Source organism: Aspergillus puulaauensis, chromosome 3 (genome assembly GCF_016861865.1).
Source record: "Aspergillus puulaauensis MK2 DNA, chromosome 3, nearly complete sequence".
In the NCBI taxonomy this organism is placed as follows: Eukaryota; Fungi; Ascomycota; class Eurotiomycetes; order Eurotiales; family Aspergillaceae; genus Aspergillus; species Aspergillus puulaauensis.
In genome coordinates, this window is record NC_054859.1 from 3,472,988 (window position 1) to 3,490,051 (window position 17,064).

Here is a 17,064-nt window from a genome sequence, read left to right on the forward strand (position 1 = left end):
AGCCCAGAGGGCCTTCATGTCGTCTGAACGAGGAGAGATCCTCTCCTTTCGCCATCGCGGTAAGCCGCAATCGATCTGGGAGTTTGTGATAAGGTTGAATAGCAGTATCTCAGCCCGTGGGATTCCACTGCTTTCACCTGGGATTCATCCAGTTCCTGGTAACAGTATGGCCCAGTCTGAAAGGGGATTGTTCAACTCAACGCCGGCCAACAGAAGCCCTAAAACGGGAATCCACAGTCACTGGCAGTGCGATTTCTGCGACAGCGGACTTTGACAGAACCTGATCAGCATTGGCCACGCATTGGGCTCAGAGAAGCTGCACGGAGCGTAACACTGCAATGTCCATGGTGTGAAAATGTTGAAATATCATCGACTGAACTGCAGAAGCCAGACCGGACCATGTAGCAAAGCACGGTGAAGTGCCGACGACTGATTCAGCCAATATTTGAAGGCAACTCGCTTTGCGTTTCTTGGGAGCATAGCACACACGCTGCAAACACATTCTCCAGGAAGTCATAACCCCTTTTGTAGCTGGGCTAACCGCTCTTCATCTAATGCTTCTTTATCGTCAACGTCAGGCTGATCGAGCTGATCGAACCCGGCGGGTGGGTTAGCGGTCTCAACTGGGACGATTGTTGAAGCGGGTTCGTATAAGATCCCCTTGGTCAGAAACTGGTCACTCTTCTCTACTAGGAGAGTGACCAGCTCCTGCCGCTGCGTCGCGGTCATTGGAGCCCTAACAATATCCCGTTGCCGTCTTGTAAGTCATAACCCGGAAGACGTATTCTGGATCTCTTCATCAAGGCTCCTCAGTAGACTTGCGAGTTTCGAGCACCATCTAGCGCAAGCACGGTCATATCGTCCCATACGCTTCCATCGTCTTGGTAATTCGGTCAGCTGAAGTGCTTGGTTCGGGATGTTCATGTGTTCCTGGCTGGAAAAAGCCGGCATGTTGGGGATAACGGCTGCTGCCATCCCGACTGCCAAACCCCGGGCCACGAGGGACGCCGGAGAGTATATCACTATACTCGTAGACCAGAGGCTCTCTAACCCTCCAGGGGCCCATTGACCAGTGGTGATCGCCATGTTTGTAATGTCATCACGGTAGATTGTTGGATGCGCTGATCCTCTCGAACATTCGAAAATCATCAGCAAAAGCTCACCCGGTAGGTGTAAGATCTTGGCACTTGACGAGGAGGTAGTGTCGTTAAAGAATCGCCGCCTGGTGGCGCACAATTCGGCTCATCAATCTCCGTAGCTTGAACGCGCCATCGCTCAGAGTTTTCGTCATTGCAGAACACCATAGAATGTTGTTGGGTCTGGTGTAGTCATCTGCCTGGTGTGCTTCGATCTCAGTTAACACTGCCATGATGAATTCTAGATCTCGGTTGCTGGGGAACTGATCCTCCTGCTGGGTTTTCGAAATGTCCGATAAATCCCGAATCAGCAATGCCAGTGATAGCAATGTCATGGACGGTCAAATCTGCGACAACAGCACCATTATACGGGGGACAATGTTCTGTATTCGATTGCATCGCATGTAGAGCATCCCGGAACGTCGTCATCGCTGTCCATGTCTAGCGGGATTTGTGACCAGGATACCAAACAGAAACCATGGCTTCAGGGCAAGTAGACTAGGACCATGAACGCTTACCGGCCATGCCCCCGATTTGAACTCGGCCGTAACGGTGGCGGCAATTGATAGTCGGTTGACTATGTGGTTCGCCAGCGTTTCTAGGAACTGGTTCATAGGTGGAACGGGGTCGTCTGTGACATCCTGGCGGGGCATGTTTCCAGGGACATGTGCCGAAGGCGAGCGACTGCTGCATAGCGTATATTGCCATCAACACAATACCTCACATTACTGAACTCAACGTCTCCATTCGGTAACTAGCGACGAGCCATCGAATGAGAGCCACTGCTGCAGAGAGTGGCCTGTTGAGATACCATATTGTACCTCAAGGCTACCTTTGGGCGATATTCCGTACGTAACAGCATTGACGGAACCATCACTTGAAGCCTGCTCCGAGTTTGAGCACGCCGCGATGAGATGGGAGACCCAAGGAAGCTGGCGGGCCTGGCAATAAGGGCAAACCGCCTTCATCTTGGTATACTCCTGCCAGGTGCACTGCTATGTGAAAACAGCGGCAGCTCCATAATTGGTGGCAGGTCTTGTTCGAGGACCATGACAGAATATAATCCGAAGTTTGGACCTGTTTCAATGTCTGGCCCCTGTTGTAAAGAGGGAAGAAACTGGTCTTGGTTTGCCATGCACTCCTTGTTCCTCAGCTGAAGGTTCATTTGAGAGAATGATGGTTCTGTTCCGAAAAGTTGTCGATATAGCGTATTCGTTAAAAACGACCACCGTCTCCCTCTCTAGAGTCCACCATTTTCTCCGGAAAGATCCAGTAACGACATTGGAGGGAATCGTCTGCAGACAGATGGAACATCCGACCAGATAGGCATCATACGGCAGAGAGCCATCCACCTAGTCTTCGCCCGCAGCGCGTTGACGAAATTCTTGAACAGTACTATCAAGAATCTCAATATCTAGTGTATTTAGAGATGCCAAGTCTTCTGTTGCTGAGTGACTGGATAGTCTAAACGGAGAGAAGATGCCGTGCATTTCTATTTTAAAGAGACGGTGCATAATACGTCCGCAGTTCACTTTTGCGAGCCCTTCAATGTCGAACACAATATCGGGCCTGCAAACAGACTGCGCCGGCGTCTCTTCTGCAGATTTGAGTTTGACATGGAACCCCAACATCAGATTCTTGTGCCGTGGCTGATGCCTTGGTTGAATTCCACCCGGCGAGGCCCCAAAGGATAGATGCCGAAGATGTTTCCTTTTCGCCGGCTAGGCGGCAAGCCAGTTGCAGTCCAACATGGATTAAGGTCAGTGGATTGTAAAACGAAAGGTCCCGGAACCGACAGAAGCCACAGGTTGAGGAGGTCGGCTACGTCGGTTAGAAGCACCGGAATGGTAAATGCGCGGGCCATTTGCGATAGTTCCATCAAATCATGAACAGAGTTTTTCGGTTGGGTGAAGGCAACGAAAACACCGCATAGCCAGTTGCGCGTCAGCTGGCAAGGATTGGGGATCCGAGAAGAAGCACAACCTAAGTCATGGGTATTATGCTAGTCATCACTCTGGCCGTCCGTCTAAACCAAGCGCAGTCTGGCATTAATCCAACCATCGGACATAACAGGACGTGGCAGGCTGGTATGTACATCAACAGGACCAGCACCGAACCGGCAGGGCGTGGAGAAGGATGATCGACGCAGTCTGCCGGATCCCATACCACCGCTCCAGACTCTAGTCGGTTGGGAATGTCGTCTATGGTTCTGGGGGCTCGTTCGGTTGATGGATTCCTCAATCGCTCTCGACCTAAGAACGACGTAATTCGGAGGCAGGAGGATGGCACAAACGGCGTGAGGTGTATGACTTTCAGCATCCTTGAGCCCTGTTCGTCATGGTCGATACAATGAAAGCCAAGTAAGAGTTGGAGGCGGTATCAGCGACATGAGCTTCCTGGCTTTGTCGTTTCGAAAGCGCTGAATATCTGCAGCTTCTTCATGAAAAAAACGAGCCACGGCGCTTCGACCTGGTCAAGGTGTTAGGGATTGTTGTTGAATGGAAACCATCTCCATCGTTCGCCAGGAGGCATGTTCTTGATCCTGAAATCAGGGTGCATGGCGAGTGTCTTGTGTCGTCGTGTCCGCAAGTGCTGGGCAGCGTAGTGATGATGGAAGATATCGAAATAGGGAGACGATTATCTGTCACTAACACAGGACAGGAAGACAAGTGAAGCAATGGTTCTTAATCGTCACCAAAGCTCAGGATGTTGACTGGGTATAGGCTGGTTGGGCTTGAGGTTCATCGTAAGGTAGTCCAACCCCCGGCCTACAACCGTGGAAGACTGTAAGCCAGGGGCTGTTTGAGGGGGAGAGATAAAGAGAAGAAAGAAGGAAGGAAAAGTGTTGAGGTTGGCTCACGTTGTTTGGTTGGGAAGAGAAGACTGAGTGTGAGGGAGGAACACAAAGAACAGTGGTGTTTGACGCGTTTATATAAACAATCTGGACAGCATGCCTGAGGCTTTGTTTACCTGCTGCGACATTATTGAAATACTGGCGAAGAACATAGTGACGAGTTAGAAAGACATCATGCAATCAGCGCCTGTCCTGTGTGTCTCTTCACCTTGCTCAGGTGGCAATGTCTCCTACATCAATATTGATTCTGATAGAGAATGAGGCTATTCATTGTTTAGAATTTTGCCGAACAGCATGGTATTATTGAGAACAGCTAGGCACTTCGGTATACCCCTTTTACAATCGGTGAGGCTATAGCGAGCCTGGTGAATACCTTCAAGTCTTCATTATGCCATTGCCTGCCTTTCATCTCAAGCTCTAGACCTTCTTCTGGTGGCGAAATCCCTGTTTCCATTACGTTTCTTTGATACCAGATGCAGGGTTTCTGTCATAGTGAAGCTGTCCAGTAACTGCTTTTGTCAATGCCAAAGACTGCAACTCACAAGGCTACGAGCAAGCAGAATCCCTTCATTCCTGGCGTCCAGTATCGTTGTCTCTGTTATACTATGTCGTCGCAATAATGGTGTTGTCTCTCCCACTCTTTGTCTGGCTTTAGTCGTAGCAATGCCACTGCGCAGGCTCTTTGAGCATTGTATGGGTCTGGCCCTTCGTCTTTCATTATGAGCCTTTCTACTATGTCTTTGTGCAGAGGATACCTAGTTATATAGCCTTCGAATAGACCAAATGATCCCGATTCAATTACGGATCTGAGTATACTCGCCAGACGTTCAAGACGTTCTTGAGATAGAATTGATTCAGACCGTAAAGATGTACCGGCTGATAAGCCTGCTTCTGCTGCCTCTGGCACTCACATCGCCGTATGTGCTCACTGCGTTTCAGTATATTGCTCAAATAGCGCAGCCATTGTTCCTCTTCATCGCGGGCATTACCCGGAGGCATGTACAGCGCAATATCGTCCTCGTCAACCGCCATCTCCCCAGAATCCACTGCCCCAAAAAGTGCCGTGACCTTCTGATTGCCTCTCTCAGAAAGCATCGCGTAGGTGTGATCGTGACGAATTGTCTGGTTGCGATATCCAAGATGCTCCCGGTTGATGTCCGCGTTCTGCTGTGGAAGGTGATGGATTTCATATCCAACATCCTTCCCAGCAACTTCCATATTCTGAAGGACAAACTCTTTTCTGATCGTATGACAGCCTTCTTCGTGTACCTGTTCATCTTCAGATACCTTCGTCTCATCGTCCACCTCGTTTCGTTCTGGTGTTTCTATCAGCCAGCTCCTGTTCCCAGCAGACCGACCGTTCGTCCGTCCGATTGCACAATCATCCTGCCAACTGTTGATCCAGAGAACAGAGATTTCGAAGAATGCCTCACTTCCTGCCTGCTGAATTCCCCTGGTGCAATAGTCATTGTCCCAGTTGGCAGTGAAATGACTGAAAGAACAAAATTCATTGTTGGCCCTTACCAGCAGCGGTTCCCAAGCACACACATTCGCGTCAAGGCTTCCACTGTCGCTAACAAGCGGATCCAGGTTGCACACGGTCTCCAATACGTGAACACAAAGATCACTGTTCTCCTCGATGACCACGTCTTTTGGCCCTCTGCCCGGTTTCTTCCCACCATCCTCGCCCCCTTCGAGGACCCTCGCGTTGGAATTGTCGGCACGAACAAGCGAGTCCGCCGCACTGACACAGGCTTCAACATCAGGTCCTTCTGGAACATGCTCGGCGCACTGTATCTCGAGCGCCATAATTTTGAAATCCGAGCTACAAACGCAATGGATGGCGGCGTGTTTGTTGTATCAGGGCGTACCTCTGCCCACCGGTCCCAAATCCTCACTGACCCCAAGTTCATCCAGGGCTTCACTAATGAGCGCTTCTTCTTCGATCAGTTTGGGCCCCTCAACGCTGACGACGATAACTTTATCACCCGTTGGAACGTTCGACACGGATACAAGATCAAGATCCAGTACTGCCGAGACGCCTGCATTGAGACTACACTAGGCACATACCCCAAGTTCCTCTCCTAGTGTCTCCGCTGGGTCCGTACAACCTGGCGCAGCAACTCGGCTTCACTCTTTACAGACCGCACCGTCTGGAGATCTCAGCCATGGTGCGTCTACGCCGTGTACCTAACCTCGTTTGTCAACTTTGCCCTCTTCTACGATGCTGCGTTGGTTTACACTCTGGTCAACAGTAAGCTCGGCAGTGAAGTACCCGGAGCACTATCATACCTGCTCCGCTGGATCTTTATATCCAAAATGGTCAAGCTGACACCTTACTTCCTTCGTGAGCCGCAGGATCTCATCATGCTCCCGGGTTACTTTTTGTTCGCTTACTTCCATAGCTTGATTAAGCTGTATGCGGGCCTTACCTTCTGGGAGACGAACTGGAGTGGACGGAATCTCGACGCTATTAACACCGACGCTTCTGTGCAGGACAAGAGGGTGTCTGAGAAAAAGTATGTTTCCGAGCCTCGTAACCACAAGGTCAAACATGCTAACCGTGTTCCTGTTCAAGAACCACCCAGGTCTAAACCTGCTATCCGATCTCCGCGCTTCGAACGCAAACTACCCTTCAGTCCGGATACGCCTATTCCTAGTATTGAGAGCGATGCCGATACAATGGCTACTCCAGTCAGTGGTAGGGCTTCGACGAGAAAGGTTGAAGCGGCGGGTGTTGGAAATGGATCTTCTGGTGTTACTCGTGGTACTGCTGGTCCTGCCCGTCGTGGACGTGGACGGCCTCGGAAGAGCTGATCAAATGTTGCGCAGGATTGCCGTTTGAATTTCGGGCAATGTCCTTTCTCATGAGTCCATGACTTTATGGAATTTTCTCATAATACATTTACTGAATTGCGGAATTGGTCCTTTACATCGTAGCTGTATCATGCAGAATAATATGGCCCCCACCATGGCCCGACGGTGGAGGCAGTAATTCTTCGTTGTCTTGATACCCAAATTTCTTTAATTTTGTAAGCCGAATTGGCAGTTGTGGTGTGGGTTACTGATATCTTAGTCCAGGTGATGGTAAACCGTCATAATCTAGCTTGCTCACTTTCGAATATCCCCGTTGTGTCTGTATACAGCTCCAGCGAGCCCTAATCCCTAATGAGCAAAGTCAGGACATCACCTCAACATTCACTTACGGCCGCGCACAACACCATCGCCTCCAGAATTGCTCGCCCAATTCCCTCCGTCCATCTTCCACAATCCTCGCTCCTCCTGTCATTCGGGCGGTCCCCTTTGCAGATTCCTCCCTTACCCTCGCCTCTCCTTGTTCTCCACGTTGTCGTCCAAGATGAATGTTCCTTTAAATCTGCTTTTCTTCTGACACCTCCTTCACACCCCGGTAGCCTTTGGTGAAAATTGGCCCATATAAAATTCACCTCGTTGGGCTTCCTCGGGTTGCCCTCCCGAAGAATTCCCCTCCCGGCCCTCACCTTGTCATTCTTTCTTAGGGGTCTTCTTCGTGTGCTTCACTCTTAGATGAGTGGATCAGTTCCAGCTAATTTCTTACATGCCAATTCCTCCGTTCCATCCCTCCAGAGGCCAACGATACCACTCCCGTTTAACTCCGAACCTGACAAAATGAACGACAAGCATCTCCCCGCTGTCCCCTGCCTGTCCTCCGAACATCTCATCCGACACGAGACGATACTGGAGCCATGCTCGCTGTTTGCAACATCACAATTGATGAAGCTGGATAGTAGCTGACATCAATCAGTGGGGAGGAGTGTCTATATAGCCTCTGTACGCGTCCAGACCGAGCCCAACAACACCGACGGTTACAACAGATACCTGACGAGGCTCGTGGAGGACGCATCATCCAGTTTACTTGTGGTGTTGGGATTAGAATACAGAGACTAGTTAGCCAGCTGCAGAACAGTCTCAATGTGGAGAACGCCAGCGGTTTGGTGCCGGTATTACCGCCTCAGGCGCACAAGCGTATATAGTGTTAGTGGCCTTGGTTCTCCCCTGCCAGTATACCTTTGCCCAAACTCTCTGCTAACCTACTTTCCTACTAGATACGAGACCTCCAATGACGATAGCTATCATTGCGCGTGATTCATTTGGATGATGGATTTCCAGATCCCGCGGCGTCCGGGTGGCTCTGGGCCGGGAACAGACTCCGGGACATCGAGATTTGCGGCGTTGCCTGCGTCCAAGCATGGACGGGAATGAGCTGATTTGGTGGGTCGAAGTGCGAGTGCCACAAGACTGCCGTTGAGGGAAGAGAATGCTGTACTTAGGAGTAAGTGGCCATGAAGAATAATAACAGTATTCTGACTACGAAACTGCAGGCTCGAATATAAAACGTAACGAAGCTAGCAGTTCACTTCTGCTTCCTGAATAAAACTCTGAACCCATTCTATAGTTATTGGTACAACAATGCTGTTGTTAGAACTAGTTCTAACATTCTACTAGACAACGCTGCCGACTTTGCACAAAGGCTACTCACCACCATCGCATATTTATTCCAGTCTTATCCCGGTCACGATTCGATCATGGGGATTTAGAGACGTGGTGCGATCTCAAGCCTACAAAGCTAAACACGAATATACTCTCATGGTTGAGCTCCGATACGTCGTGCCAAAGTCCAGATGGCTAGCACAGCGGCAAGTTAGGGTTTGGATCCCTCGTATGACTCCATGACAAGCTCTAGCAGAAACCTCTAGCAGGCCATCGTGAAGCTCTACGGACTGCTTCTCCGGAGCATAATATGACTCACGGAGCCTTTATATTCCCCCTTCGCAGCTCAGGTTCTGTCCTCATCACTTTCCTCTTAGAACTACTGCTCGTTCATCATGCAGCTCTCCAAAGACACCCACAAATCACGAAGCAACAAGTCAAGCCAAAGCAATAACAAAATTTCCCTCCATAGACGTGTCTCCGCTGTCTACGAGCACATCCATCGCCGCATCCAGATTGAAATACTCCGTCACCAGCTACACAAACTTCCTCTCGGCCGCAAGACGCCGCCTGTGGGGGAGTACCTGGGAGACGAGGACCTGGGTGAGGATGTGCTGTACGACGCCGACATCTTCTGATCTATCATCTCTACTCTACCTTCATATACTACATCTCACACATCTAATCTTGTTCCTATGCCTCGTCGGCGGAAAAAGAGACCGCAGCAACACTACATCACCAACTCTACGCCAAACTCCTCCATATCGCATATCGCTATCATCTTAGAACGACATCACCTCCATATAAAGTCATTTTAGACTATGATCTCCTCAACAACGCCTCATCAGCATTACAACAGCCCTCCATCAACAAGCCAACACCGACCAGCGTCATAATACCAATATCAACACCACTATTCGGCAAATACAACAATCCAAAACAACAACTGACCAGGGCCACGTCATATCATTCCCTGGGTCGAGAAGCGTTCGCATTATGCGCCCATAGCGGCCGTTTTTTATGTTGTCTCGCATTCATGTCCTGTTTGTTTTGTATCATACTCATGTACAATGCACCGCACTCGATCAATTCGTCAACAGCTTATGCGTAGTCGTAATATTGACACAAATGTAGTTGAAACCTAGTAGTACAGTCCAACTTATCGAACCTAACCGAGGCATATCTCAGTCCCAAAAGGTCCATGGTCCAAAGTCCATCTTCTATTCCTCCTCTGTAAATGCTACTTTATTACACCTCCCACTCATTGCGCATTCCCTAGATCAGACCACAGGTTGAATATCCTCATCACCACCACCCCTTGCCGCGTCGTCCTCCCCCTCCCTCTCCCCATCCCTCTCAACCCGACAAACAGTCTCATAAGCACAAACGTGCACACAAGCCTCAAAGCTCGCTATATCAAAGCGCATCGCCACAGCCGCATTTCTACGACCCATACACTCACCCACCAGCCGTTCCACAGCTTCATTGTGCGCTCTATACATACGCGTCATAAACGGCCGCATCTCGCCGCCAACGGTGGGCCGAACGATCGCGCCGAGACCTGCGTCCCAGCTGCGCGTTCTGACAGTAAGTACGGAGACCGTCTCTATTGTTTTGTACGTCGTTGTTGTAGCGGTTATTAAGCCGTGGGTGTCTGTAAAGCAGGAGGGGATGTTGTTGTGCTCGGCCGGTTTTGAGGAGGTCATTGGGCTAATGGACGGAAGTTAGGTGGTGATTTCGATATTAATGGGCTTTATAGAACTGGACAATCAAGTAATCTTGCTGTTGGAGATATTTATATAGTTTCGTGCTCCACTTTGGGGACAAATCGCGTATGGGCGTTGACCTCGTATTTGGGTCAAATGTCGAACTCAAGCAGGGGCTCAGTACAATGTACTGGTGATTATATAAAACAGGTATTTGCAAGATGTCCCTTGATGAATGACGAACGAGTTGGACTGTGACATATATTGACTAAAACTTGAAGAACAACGCTGTTTTGTGACGGTCAGGCAAAATACCCGCGCCTTCCTCAAAAGGAAAAAGGAGGTGCTTACGTCGGGTCCATGGCAGGAACAATTAATTATCCCCAGTATACACCCCCCCCCCCCCCAAAAAAACAGCTACAAGTACTGAAGAGGTCTGATCTAGTGGACGCAACCAATTCAACTGCGCAAAACAAAAAGAAGAAATAGTCGCGCCCGGGCTCGAACCGGGGACCTCTCCGGAACCAATCCGGATAACATGTGAGCGGAGCGTCTTAACCAACTAGACCACGCGACTGGTTATGATTTAAAGTAGCCTCTAGATTGACACATTAACAGCTATTCAACCGTGCTTCAACTAGCCGGGGTTTTTGAGGTGAGCATAACGCATAATAAATGTAAAACGAAATGCTGGGTTGTTGCACTTGAGCTTGGACTTTTGGCCATTGGGTCCATCTTTCTTAGTCTCCACAGCATATAGTGAAGTCAGTCCTCGTCCACAAATTGTCAAGTAGCCGATCCCAATCTTCATCATTGATAAGATTGGGCTCGAATAGCACAGCAGGTTCCTCCCATGGACAAAGCTTATAAACAGCCAGCAAGTGATATCCGTCGCGGGTAGTAGAGGAAGTTCTTTATCGTTTATCTTGATACCGGGACATATTGTAGAACTTGGTAGAAAATAAATGCTGAGAAAATATTCTGATGGTTAATATCTTGAGCAAATCCTAATATTAAAGGGGCAAAACAGCGGCGATCTCGGGAAGTAAAAACAGACGTGGAAATGAGCATAGAGGACAACAGCCTCATTTTACGCATACGGAATACTTCACATACGAGGAAACATTCAATAATTATGCTTGAATAGTCTAATGAAATTGGTATATCTATATATGCAATACAGGATCAACCTCTATAAATGTGCCCATCTCTATATACAACGGACACCGCACAAAATATATAAACAGAAAAGAAAAAGCCCGGGCCACATCTATGCATTCTCAGCGTGGTAGGACTTGGACTCCTTGCGTGCGCCACGGGCGTCGTCGTGGTACGTGATAGTCGGCATCTCGTAGCTGGCGCTTTGCCAGGGCTTGACCTTGTTCACGTACATCCAGTCAAGCTCCTCGAGAGTACGGTCCTTGCCCTCGATAACAAAGAAATAAACCACAAGTGCTGCGACAAGAAGGCATCCCGCGAAGACATATCCATACGCGAAGTCAATAGCACCGGTGATAAACGGCGTAAAAAATCCGATAAGGAAGTTCCAGAGCCAGTTGGAAGCGGTAGCAAGAGCCATACCCTTTGCACGGTGCTTGCCAGGGAACAATTCGGCGATCAAACTCCAAACGATAGGTCCCCAGGTAGTGGCGTAGAAGAGGACGAAGAAACAGGCGACGACTACCATGCCCTTTCCGGGGCCGGGTGTGTTCTCGGGGGTTTCGACGTCGAGCATGAAGTGGCCGAGGGAGGCGAAGATCATGAAGAGGACGAACATGCAGAGGGCACCGGTGATGAGGGACTTGCGACGACCGAAGTTCTCGACGACGTAGAGACCGCCAAAGGTGGTTCCGAAGTTGACGGCGCCGAGGATGACTTGGGTGATGAAGGAGTTGGAGATACCGGCACCTTGGAAGATAGTGGTACCCTGATTTGTTAGCATACTTTCAAGTTGTGTTTTATGGGGGAACTCACGAAGTAGAAGAAGTAGTTGGCACCGGTAAGTTGTTGCAGGGCCTGGAGGACAATGCCGAGCACGATGCGGTAGAACATGCGCGGGTCGGTGAAAAACTCGTGCCACACCTGCTCCTCGTGGGTCTCAGCGTCGAGCTGGGCCTGGATTTCAGCCAGCTCGCGGATGATGACCTGGTGGTTCTCAGGCACTCCGTAGAGACGCGCCATGGTGGTACGGGCAGTGTCGATTTTCCCGTGGCGGTAGTCGAATCGCGGACTCTCGGGGAACATGGCCATGCCACCACCGAGGATGAGGGCGAATAAGAAGGTGAGGCCGAGAGTGATACGCCATTGGGCAGTACCTTCGAGGCCCTCGGTTCCCAGGTTAATGCAGTAAGCCAGGAAGATGCCGAGGGTGACGAAAAGCTGGTAGGAACTGATCAGGGCACCGCGGACGTTTTTGGGGGCGCTCTCTCCCTGGTACATGGGCACAACAAGGGAGCAACCACCGACACCGAGACCAGTGACCCAACGACCCACGACCATCTGGGCCCAGTTGCCGTCCGGGGCAGAGATCTGGACGATCAAGCCGACAATGAGGATGAGACACCACACGGTGATAGACCATTTACGACCAAGCTTATCGGCAACGGGAGCACCACAGAGGGCACCGATGAGTGTTCCGACAGACAAAAGACCGACGATCAAACCAGAGCGGACGTTGCTGAACGCATAGGAGCCGTCGCTCTGGAGTTCACCATAGCGCTGAAGGTAGTTCGACATCTCTTGGAAGCCGGAGATCTGACCGGTATCGTAACCGAACAGAAGACCACCCATCGACACGAAGAGGCCCATGACAATGGCACGCAGTGTAATCCGAGGGACCGGAGTATCGACACCAAGCTCAGCAGGCTTTTCGGTGCCGATGGACTCCTGGCTGGAATACTGTTGCGGCTGGGGAGCCGGGGTGATACCCTCCCCATGGTGGACAGAAGACTCAGAACCCATGGTGATATCGGGGTTTGGCTGTCACTATGGGTAGAGAAGAGATAAAAAAAAAAAAAGAGATGAGAAAGATAATAATGGGGGAATGCGGGACATCTGGGGATGTGCAGCAGGCTTTCCCCCTTTATAAGACAAGCAGACCTGGAAACATTTCAACGTAAGCAGGTCCACCGCATGGCACCGAGTGCAACCGTCCTGGTCGTGTGGAGAATTCTGGAAAGGCATCGATGGCTGTCATCCAGACATTTCCAAGACGTACGCTGGTTTGGTAGCGAAGGTCCACCGACTCCCGACTCTCTTCCCCATATGGAGAACTCCGCGAGAACTCTCAGCCGGAGAGGCAGCTCGGGGGCAGTGATAGTCCTAAATGTTCTACGAATTTACGAGGCTTCTACGCAAGGGCGCGAGTACAACAGTTGCAGCAGTATGACTGCAGTTGCGCAAACTTGGGCCGCGGCCTGGGGGGACGGCCGAAGGAGCCGGGAACATACGTGGGTGGCGCTGTCGGGTTCAGGGACGGCGTCTTGACGCTTTTAGCCGGGAGAAACACGCTGTTGGAGACTCTTGGTCAGTGGTTCCGACCCGAGAATGCCGTGGAATCCTGCGGCCGGGATCAGAAAAAACTCGGCATGCCTTGGAGGCGTTCGGGCTTGGCTGTGGCTGGACGTCAGAACCAAAAGGCTTGTCGCATTCTTGGATCGTCTCATGATGCTGTGCAGGTCAGAAGACAATTATTGCCAGGCCTCGTGACAGACGGTGACGGACTGGCGGTCGCTGAGTCGCTGACAGATCGCAGTCTGGTGTGGTCGGGTCGACCGGAAGGGACTGGAAGACTGGAGAAGTGCCATGCGGGACCGCGGAGGACAGCATGGAGAAAACACCCTGGAGAGGCGATTGTTTCCTGAAAAGTTGACCGGTGAAGCCTCCCCGTGGCGTCCAGTTTCGAGGGGAAGAGGGGAACCCGGAGTATGGGGTGCGCTACCATCACGTCAATAGCCAATACTCAAGAACAGCGTCAAGAACATCGTCATCGTGCATCTTCGCCATTATCTTGCAGGAACTCGCGAAGCAGCGCTGAGAACCTGAAACTGACTCGGTTAATTCCTTCCCACTGCGACCGGCCCGTGACGCGACCGGCTGGGCACGCAGATTCTGCTGGCATTCCGAAGAAAAGCCGGAGTCGGCAACGAGATGACGATTGCCACCCGACTCAACAAAAGTAAGCCGTGTGCAGAATCGGATTCGGCCAGCCAAGCGACGAACCCACAGGCAAGCTTTGTGGATTTCCTTGGCTCAGTCGCTCGACGGTGGCTCGTGGAAAATCTGAACTGCGTTGTTTCACTGGTCAATCTCATTCGCCCCCAAGTGAGCATCATGTGACCGACGTCGGCTAACTTCGCAACCTCAGGCAGCAAGGCAGTAAACAGCAAGTCTGGACCAGGTCTGGTATCAAAATCTGGTTCTGTTCTGACCGGTAAACGCCTGCGTCTGGCACTGGTCGCCTGCGCCTCTCTTGGCTACCAAGGAGGACAATTGCCGGGGTTTCGGCCGTATACAATCTCTTTTTCTGGCCTACTGCCGGCTACAATGCGCTAGCTCTCACGGCAAAACGCCTCCTCGTCGAGGGACTGGCAGTGATGTTATCTGAATCTAACCTTCTATTGCTAACTGATCATGGCCTAGTCGGGTTTACCTTGGGCGCAAACCATCCTTGCCAGTCTTTGTCAGTCCTCCAAAGGCCTGTCCTCCAAGCCATGCGGGACGTCGGTTTGTGGCATAAATCATCCATCCATACAGTATTCTGAGCAGTTCTTCATAATTGGCCTCTAATTTATACTCTGTGCTGTCCAATAGCCCCGTACAATGGATACCCCAGATTCTCAATTCTCCACCACTCACCAAGGCATTGACGCAAGATCGGCGTTGTGCTGCCCTATTTGACACGGATGAAACGCCTGCAGAGCCAAATATATTAATGCCGCTTCATCTAGATCAACCCACGCCAAATCTGCCCTTCCATCGCGTCTTGTTCCTGGAATAATTTAGCTTCAATATGCCTCGCCCTTCCGCCAATCTAAACGGACCTTGGCCCAGTTTCATGATTATAGCTCTGTGCTAGGTAGACAGAAACGTAGATTATAAAACCGAGAACCCCCACTTCATCGATACCGAGTGCACTCAACAATCTAGTCAATCTGTTCATCCACTTTGAGAATGAAATTCTCCAACACTCTTTTTACCGTCGCCAGCCTGGCGCTGGCCAATGCCCTCCCCCAAGCATCCACCTTGTCCCCGTCTCCCTCCCCATCGGCATCACCATCACCATCTTCAACCGCAGCCGCCGCCTCCTTCGCGACCACCTCGGGCCTCGACTTCGTCATCGACGGCGAAACCGGCTATTTCCCTGGCTCTAACAGCTACTGGATTGGCTTCCTAACCAACGATGCCGACGTGGACACCGTCTTCGACCACATGGCCGAATCAGGCCTGCGCATTCTCCGCGTTTGGGGCTTCAACGACGTAAACACCGTGCCCGGGGAGGGAACGGTCTACTACCAACTCCACCAGGACGGAAAGTCCACGATCAACACTGGCGCCGATGGGCTGCAGAGACTCGACTATGTAGTCCAGAGTGCGGAGGAGCGAGGAATCAAGCTGATTATCAATTTTGTGAACTACTGGGACGACTACGGCGGGATGAACGCCTATGTGCAGGCATATGGTGGCTCTGACAATTCCGATTTCTATGCTAGTGAGGAGATGCAGACTGCGTACAAGGCTTATATCCAGGCCGTTGTGGAGCGGTATGTCGACTCGCCGGCAGTGTTTGCGTGGGAGCTTGCGAATGAGCCGAGATGTCAGGGGTGTGAGACTTCTGTTCTGCATGAGTGGATTGAGAGCACGAGTTCTTATATCAAGGGACTGGATTCGGAGCATTTAGTTTGCATTGGTGATGGTATTTCCCTTTCTTCCTATATCACCATGTTCAAGATTGAAGCTGACTTGGGCAGAGGGCTTCGGCCTCGAGACTGGCTCTGATGGAAGCTATCCGTTTGGATACTCCGAAGGCTCGGACTTTGCAAAGGCGTTGACCATCGATACTATTGACTTTGGAACCTTCCATTTGTACCCGGATAGCTGTATGTCCTCAACACTCCCCGCTAACCCTAGATCACCAGCTAACAAAACAGGGGGCACTAACAACGACTGGGGCAACCTCTGGGTGACCTCGCACGGCGCGGCCTGCGAAGCCGCCGGAAAGCCGTGTCTTTTTGAAGAATACGGCGTGACGTCGAACCACTGCGCAGTCGAGAAGCCATGGCAGACGACGGCGCTGAACACGACAGGCGTTTCGGGCGACCTGTACTGGCAGTATGGCGATACCCTGAGCACCGGACAATCGCCGGACGACGGCAATACGTTTTATTATGGAACCGAGGAGTTTGAGTGTTTGGTTACGGAGCATGTCGAGGCGATTAAAGCCAGTGGCCGGGGATGATTCAAGCGGGACTACTTAGTACTCTTTGGTACTATAAATCTGTTGTTATCAGGGTTGTATTGCCAAGCCCTATATTGCGTTATCTGCCAGGGGTGGGATGATCCTGAGCTGAACGTTTCTGCGAAACAGTAGATAAAAGACCCTTTTTTTATGTTTTTTTCTTTTCTTTTCTTTATCAAACTAGATAAGGGAAACGTGTAAACCGTGGTAGACAAGTAACCTTCATGGGCACATTCACCAGCCTTTGCTCGGTGGCATGACAGTTCCACGCCCTTCGCCAGACACCCCAGTCCAGCCCAGCTTATCAGTGGCGTTTTTGGCGCGGAATTGCAGCCAGCCCGCGCGTTCTGTTTGGTCGCAATGCGGGGAAGCAACACTGAATGCGACTCTGCGATACGAGCTGTGACTCTTATAAGATAAGCGAGGGGCCTCCTGAAGCTC

The 17,064-nt window shown here is 50.9% G+C and overlaps 10 protein-coding genes and 1 non-coding gene across 11 annotated transcripts; 4 read left to right on the forward strand and 7 right to left on the reverse strand.

Moving 5' to 3' along the window:
• Positions 1 to 513: 513 nt before the first annotated feature.
• Positions 514 to 729, reverse strand: APUU_31395A (uncharacterized protein; the record flags this gene model as incomplete). The annotated part of the gene is made up of 1 exon (XM_041702593.1): positions 514 to 729. The coding sequence occupies one exon, from the start codon at positions 727 to 729 to the stop codon at positions 514 to 516; it is 216 nt and encodes a 71-aa protein (XP_041555364.1).
• Positions 730 to 765: 36 nt separating this feature from the next.
• Positions 766 to 1,149, reverse strand: APUU_31396A (uncharacterized protein; the record flags this gene model as incomplete). The annotated part of the gene is made up of 1 exon (XM_041702594.1): positions 766 to 1,149. One exon carries the CDS (start codon positions 1,147 to 1,149, stop codon positions 766 to 768), a length of 384 nt encoding a protein of 127 aa, XP_041555365.1.
• Positions 1,150 to 1,561: 412 nt separating this feature from the next.
• Positions 1,562 to 1,789, reverse strand: APUU_31397A (uncharacterized protein; the record flags this gene model as incomplete). Its single annotated transcript, XM_041702598.1, has 1 exon — positions 1,562 to 1,789. The coding sequence occupies one exon, from the start codon at positions 1,787 to 1,789 to the stop codon at positions 1,562 to 1,564; it is 228 nt and encodes a 75-aa protein (XP_041555366.1).
• Positions 1,790 to 4,788: 2,999 nt separating this feature from the next.
• Positions 4,789 to 5,085, reverse strand: APUU_31398A (uncharacterized protein; the record flags this gene model as incomplete). Its single annotated transcript, XM_041702599.1, has 1 exon — positions 4,789 to 5,085. One exon carries the CDS (start codon positions 5,083 to 5,085, stop codon positions 4,789 to 4,791), a length of 297 nt encoding a protein of 98 aa, XP_041555367.1.
• A 45-nt stretch (positions 5,086 to 5,130) lies between these two features.
• Positions 5,131 to 6,078, forward strand: APUU_31399S (glycosyltransferase family 2 protein; the record flags this gene model as incomplete). The annotated part of the gene is made up of 1 exon (XM_041702600.1): positions 5,131 to 6,078. One exon carries the CDS (start codon positions 5,131 to 5,133, stop codon positions 6,076 to 6,078), a length of 948 nt encoding a protein of 315 aa, XP_041555368.1.
• A 231-nt stretch (positions 6,079 to 6,309) lies between these two features.
• On the forward strand, positions 6,310 to 6,807 carry APUU_31400S (uncharacterized protein; the record flags this gene model as incomplete). Its single annotated transcript, XM_041702601.1, has 2 exons — positions 6,310 to 6,509; positions 6,579 to 6,807. 2 exons carry the CDS (start codon positions 6,310 to 6,312, stop codon positions 6,805 to 6,807), a joined length of 429 nt encoding a protein of 142 aa, XP_041555369.1.
• Positions 6,808 to 8,855: 2,048 nt separating this feature from the next.
• APUU_31401S (uncharacterized protein) lies at positions 8,856 to 9,098 on the forward strand (the record flags this gene model as incomplete). The annotated part of the gene is made up of 1 exon (XM_041702602.1): positions 8,856 to 9,098. The coding sequence occupies one exon, from the start codon at positions 8,856 to 8,858 to the stop codon at positions 9,096 to 9,098; it is 243 nt and encodes an 80-aa protein (XP_041555370.1).
• Positions 9,099 to 9,740: 642 nt separating this feature from the next.
• Positions 9,741 to 10,166, reverse strand: APUU_31402A (uncharacterized protein; the record flags this gene model as incomplete). The annotated part of the gene is made up of 1 exon (XM_041702603.1): positions 9,741 to 10,166. The coding sequence occupies one exon, from the start codon at positions 10,164 to 10,166 to the stop codon at positions 9,741 to 9,743; it is 426 nt and encodes a 141-aa protein (XP_041555371.1).
• A 486-nt stretch (positions 10,167 to 10,652) lies between these two features.
• APUU_t30014A lies at positions 10,653 to 10,743 on the reverse strand. The gene has a single exon. It is a non-coding gene; the product is annotated as a tRNA-Val (tRNA).
• Positions 10,744 to 11,436: 693 nt separating this feature from the next.
• On the reverse strand, positions 11,437 to 13,127 carry APUU_31403A (sugar porter family MFS transporter; the record flags this gene model as incomplete). Its single annotated transcript, XM_041702604.1, has 2 exons — positions 11,437 to 12,093; positions 12,141 to 13,127. The coding sequence occupies 2 exons, from the start codon at positions 13,125 to 13,127 to the stop codon at positions 11,437 to 11,439; spliced, it is 1,644 nt and encodes a 547-aa protein (XP_041555372.1).
• A 2,211-nt stretch (positions 13,128 to 15,338) lies between these two features.
• MANA1 (glycoside hydrolase 5 family protein) lies at positions 15,339 to 16,623 on the forward strand (the record flags this gene model as incomplete). Its single annotated transcript, XM_041702605.1, has 3 exons — positions 15,339 to 16,080; positions 16,136 to 16,264; positions 16,316 to 16,623. 3 exons carry the CDS (start codon positions 15,339 to 15,341, stop codon positions 16,621 to 16,623), a joined length of 1,179 nt encoding a protein of 392 aa, XP_041555373.1.
• Positions 16,624 to 17,064: the final 441 nt, after the last annotated feature.